Here is a 6036-nt window from a genome sequence, read left to right as displayed (position 1 = left end):
GTTATGACGTGTTTTGGGCGTTCAACTCCGGATCATGACGTTTCTCTGGCGTTTAACTTCAGACAGCAGCTTGTACTTGGCGTTTAACGCCAAGTTACGTCGTCATTCTTCGAATAAAGTATGGACTATTATATATTGCTGGAAAGCCCTGGATGTCTACTTTCTAACGCCGTTGAGAGCGCGCCAATTGGAGTTCTGTAGCTCCAGAAAATCCATTTTGAGTGCAGGGAGGTCAGATTCCAACAGCATCAGCAGTCCTTTTGTCAGCCTTCTTCAGAGTTTAGCTCAAATCCCTCAATTTCAGTCAGAATTTATCTGAAATCACAGAAAAACACACAAACTTATAGTAAAGTCCAGAAATGTGAATTTAACATAAAAACTAATGAAAACATCCCTAAAAGTAGCTTAAACTTACTAAAAACTATATGAAAACAATGCCAAAAAGCGTATAAATTATCCGCTCATCACACACTTTTTAAAACACTATTTCCAGTTGAGTTTAAAAAGATATGAGACAGAGTTTTCAATCTAATTCCAATATTACATTTTCTAAAATAATACTAGAATCCAAAATGGAGTTAAAATATTTTTCAAAAATTCTAATCTTTAGAGATGAAAAATGAAAATTCAATCATAAAATATATCAAAGCACAAACCTCAAAATAAAATAAACACTTAGATCAATAATCCATGAAAAGATAAACAGAGCTCCTAACTTTAATAGAGGAGGTTTAATTTCTCATGATGTAGAAAACAAAAATAAGGATTGAAATTCAGATAAAGCTAAGGTGTCTAAGGTGTCTGCTGAGGAACTCTTTGAACTTATTTATATTCTAACCTAAACCTAATTTGTAAATTCAAAACAAAATCAAATCAAATCTTTCCTATACAATTTAAAACAAAGAGTGATATTCTTATTGTAACTTGAGATTCAAAGCTTGGGCGCTACTATCATGGGCTTGCACTTTGATTTTGGGCTTGATATGAAACTTGGGTAATTGGCGTGGCACTTAAAAAACTTGAAATGGCATGCCAAGGCTATTTTGAGATCACTGGAAGTTGGCCCACGAATAGCTGTATGGGCGTGTAGGATGGCGTGCCACTTGAGCTTCATTGGAAGACATAAAGTCTTTGGACTTTGGCCCAGCGTGCCACGTCAAAGAGTGGCATGACACGCCTTCTCTAGAAGCCATGGTCGAAGGCGTGCTACTTGGGATGGGGCATGGCATGCCCAATTGTTTGGTCTTAGAAGTGGATCAAAGGCGTGTGATGAATCCACATTTGATGATAAATTTTGGATTGAATTGAGTAGATTTCATCACATAAACCCCCATTTATTCACTTAAATAGCATACTTTTGTGTTTTCTCTGTAATTTATGTCTAATTATGAAAAGATGCTCTTTTGTGCTTAAATTAATCAATTTTATTCTACTTTCCTTCCATTCGATGTCTTGATATTTTTTATGAGTGATTTCGTGTGCAATAGGTTGGAATGGCTTGATAAAGGTGGAAGAGAAACATGCAATTGAGAGAAAACATGAAGAAACAAAGGAGAAGAGCTTTCCAGAGTGTGCGTACGCACAAGTCCCAGCGCGTGACTTCATTAAAAGGTCATGTGGCTCGCAATTTTGAAGGCTTTTGGCCCATTTTTGCTTGGTCTGAAGCTTATATGGAAGGGCTAGCAAGGGGAGGGAAATAGACAACATACTTAGGCATTTTTAGATAGTTTTAGGAAGTTTAGCTTTAGTTTTTCTTAGGTTTTCTCTCAACTTTCTTAGGGTTTAACTAGGGTTTATACTACAAGTTTACATTTTCTATTTTTGATCTTGAATTCTAGCTTGTTTCTATTGTAAGTATTTTTTAATTTTCTCTTTAATTACACTACTTGTTCTATACTTTTTTATACTTTAATTCACTTTATCAATACATATATACTTTTGCAATTTTGTGTTCTAGTTAATGAATTTGATGTTTAGTGGTTATTATATGTTTGTTGAGTTGTCATTGTTGATTTTGTTCATTGGTTGTTCATAGTTTTAAGTATTTTTGTAATTTTGCCATGTTTTGTGAATATACCTATCATGTGTTTTTTGAAATACCAATTTTGAATATGGAGTAGATTTTCACTCATTGGCTTGGGAAGATGAGCATATGGGATACTAGAGTAATAATGTCTGACATTTAGTGATAATTCTTGGATTGTTAGTTGTTCTTATTTTCACTAACGCTAACTTTTTACTAAGGCAATTAGTAAGTTAGCTAGGATTTGTGGATTAAGAACAATTATACTCACTTGACTTACTCTTCGATGTTAAGGGTTGACTAGGTGAGATTAATCTATTATAATTATTATAGTTGTGGTTATGACAAGGAAGGGATTCCCTAACTCAACCCAAACCAAGATTCCATTTATGTTTTGAACCACAATCCAATTATCTTAGGCTTTACTTGTTCTTGCTACATTGATAGTTCTTTAATTTATTTATTAGTTCATTAATTACAATTTTGATTATTCTTTAATTTCTTTAATTGTTTGCTTCATTATTGAAACCCCCGATCTCACAACCAAACTTGTGCATTTGTAGTCACTAGTTCCTTGGGAAGACGACCCGGGACTTCAAATTCCCGGTTAATATTTGTTTTGATTGTGACAAACCTTTGAATTAAACTTTGATTGAGGGTTACTTGTCGGCCTAGACTATACTTGCAACAAGATTCTATTTTATGAAATTCTAGACCGGCTTTAATCCTCACATCAGCGTGCCACTTGAGAAGTGGGTGTAACACGCCAAAGCTTGGTTGGTCCCTATAGGTGTTGGAGATGGTCTTGGTGTGGCACTTGACAATGTGGTGTGGCATGCCAAAGCTTAGATGGTCTCTGAAAGTGTTGGAGATAGTCTTGGCATGGCACTTGGAGTTTTAGGTGTGGCACGCCATGCTTATTTTTCTATGGGGCGTTATTTTTATGAGCTGAAAGATGCTGATCGTGCGTGGCTCAAACTGAATATCCACTATAGATATATGCATATCGTTTTGAATCTCAAGATGTTAGCTTTCTAATGCTATTAGAACTGCCTCATTTAGACCTCTATAACTCAAGTTATGATCGCTTGAGTATGAAGAGGTCAGAATTGATAGCTTTTACAAATTCTCTTTGAAGGCGTTGCACTTCCCTTATGTTTTTTCTGCTTGTTCCTCTTTTGTTTGGACTTTATCTAAAATTTGTTAACAATCTCCCGAATATATCAAAATTAAAATAACTCTATATAAAATTAATTAAGTCACAAGAATCTCAATTAAAATGAGAAATTACTAACTTTATTCAGAAGAATAATTAAAAAAAAATTAAAGATGCTTATGCATCACTCATAATTGCTCACTACAACTTTTTTTCACAAGTCCAGTGACCCACTAAACAAACTTTCTTAATTAACACTAATAGGCATCCTTACTAAAAAAGAAAAACGAAATACTACCACAGTTGTCCATCCATGCGTCTCTATCTCACATAGATATATAAGCACATCATGATATGTTTTCTCTACATTCTGCACCATAAAACTCCTCCTTAACCAATATGAATATTGTTCTAACCTCACCGATATCAAATAGTTTTATCTCCCTCCAAACACAATGTTAATTAGGCTTGTCATACAACTTCAATAAACAAACCCATCTCCCAGTGACGAAACCCAAAAAAAAAAAAATTCCATTATGGGATAAAAGCAGTTTGGCTAAGCGAAGCCTCTACCAATCCTTCACGAATCATGAGTCCCCATTCTTAGAGCTGTGCATAGTTTAGTTAATCCAAAAACTAAACTTGTTTTTGAGTTAGCAAAAAATATAATTTAATTAATTAATCAAATTGATTTTATAAGATAAAACTAGTTATTAATCGATTAAAAAATTCAAAAATTAATTTTTAACTGATTATAAAAATAAAAACTAGTTTTAAAAAATAACCAGTTTAAAAAAAAATCCGATTTTTACATAGAAAAAATGAATTTTTTAAAAATCAAAATTAAAAACTGATTTTTTTAAAAAAATTGATTAACCAATTTGATCACAAGAGTTGCATAAAATTTAGTTTTGATTTTAGTTAATCGATTTTTAAAATTTGATTTTGGTTAAACATTTTTCAATAATATGGATATAATTTTTAATATTATTTTATTAAATTAGTTATGTAAAATGTGGTTATAATTTTTTGCCTTTTATGTATACCCCCTACCCATTCTAGACAATTTAGTCCAAATCTTTGAACCTCCACTACACATATTTTTCAACCTTGTAAGAAATAGGAATCTCAGTGTATCTTTATAGGATTGTATCTATATAGACTAAAATATATTTGGTTTTTCTTTGTGAATTCGTTTGCAAAAATAGGATGTATATTAAGAGTACTTGTCAAATAATTTCAACCATTTATTCTGATTTTAAAACTCTTATTTATTGAGAATTATAATAATTAAAAATTATAATTATATTTAATATGGTCAAAAACATTTTTCAAATACTTATTTCTATAGACACACTTAAACAATTATAAATTAATAAAATACGTAACTGAATATATATCTAGTTTTAAAAATAGTTCTAATATGCACTTATAGTTAATAAATTATAATATTTTTTTTAATATATGCATTCCACAACATTTTTTTATCTTTATTCTTATAAAATAAATTCTTTTCTCTGCATTCAAAAACGATTTTCCCAAACCCAAATAAAAAGAGTATTTTTCCATGATAAACTTTTTTAACATTTGAATCTTTTATAATCAGTTGTGTGTTATTTACTACAAAAGTTAATATATCTTATGCTGGTCACGATCAACACGAGACAAATTAGACACAAACTCGAAAGATGTATCATATAAAATAAAAGGTAATTAGATTAGATTTAGAGTAAAGTGACAATTAAATTTTTAAAAATATTAATTTTGAATTAATTAATTTTTAAAAAAATATCAATTAAATTTTTTAAGTTCATAAATATTAGATATGTATCTCTTTTAATGAATAAATAATACAATATAAAATAAATTATTCATATATTTTATTATTTATAATAGTGCATTCGTTTATTATTATAAAAGACTAAATTAATATTTTTTTTTTTTATTTAAACACTAACTCATCCGAAATCAAAATATTGGAACACCTAATTGTTTCTTAGATTTATGTGCAATTTAAATCAATCTGGTCCCGAAATCGTTGGTTGAAAGCTGGTCTCTACCAATCGTCATTCGTCAAGCCCCTTCCCTCCCACTTTTGTGCCTCTCCGCATTACCTTCCCACTATCCTCTTATTCCTCATCTCCTTCGTGTCACTCTCCCACATCCACCAACATGCCTAACAACCTAATTCACTGACCTCATGAATCCAAACTAGACACCACCCCCATTCCTTCCACCACCGAAACCCAATTCCAAAGCTTTCTAAGAAAATCAAATCTCCCCATACTAATAACAACTAACTAGCACCACGCAGAAACACAGTAAATCGCAGCAACCAATTATGAGTTCCGTGAACCTCAACACAAGTTTCCTGTTCCACCAAGGCAGCAGATCCAGATCCCCAACTTTTCATCTGTTCCACACACTCACAAAACTCCCCATTTCTTCAATTACCACAAAGAAGCCACAAAAAGGGAATCGACTTTTTCCTTTTCCTTCGTTCTCGGTCTCCGCGGTGCTTACCAAAGAAGATGTCCTCAAGGGCAAAGATGAAAATAAAGAGAGCGAGAAACCCGCTTTCAATTTCAAGTCCTATATGGTCAATAGAGCCACCACTGTGAACCAGGCGTTAAACGACGCCGTTTCACTCCGCGAGCCACAGAAGATTCACGAGGCCATGCGTTACTCTCTCCTCGCCGGCGGTAAGCGCGTCCGTCCGGTTCTCTGCCTCGCCGCTTGCGAGCTCGTCGGCGGCACCGAGGCGATGGCGATGCCGGCGGCGTGCGCCATCGAGATGATCCACACCATGTCCCTCATCCACGACGACCTCCCCTGCATGGACAACGACGACCTCCGC

At 33.3% G+C, this 6036-nt stretch overlaps 1 protein-coding gene across 1 annotated transcript in view; it reads left to right on the top strand.

Moving 5' to 3' along the window:
• Positions 1-5193: 5193 nt before the first annotated feature.
• LOC107474612 (geranylgeranyl pyrophosphate synthase, chloroplastic) overlaps positions 5194-6036 on the top strand; it is a gene marked incomplete in the record, with an annotated part of 1537 nt that continues 694 nt past the window's right edge. The window contains 1 exon segment of the mRNA XM_016094248.3: positions 5194-6036. Coding sequence (XP_015949734.1) covers positions 5521-6036 — 516 coding nt within the window.

Source organism: Arachis duranensis, chromosome 2, assembly GCF_000817695.3.
Source record: "Arachis duranensis cultivar V14167 chromosome 2, aradu.V14167.gnm2.J7QH, whole genome shotgun sequence".
NCBI classification, from domain to species: domain Eukaryota; kingdom Viridiplantae; phylum Streptophyta; class Magnoliopsida; order Fabales; family Fabaceae; genus Arachis; species Arachis duranensis.
The sequence above is the reverse complement of the archived record's forward strand: the minus strand, read 5'-3'. Positions and strand labels throughout refer to the sequence as shown.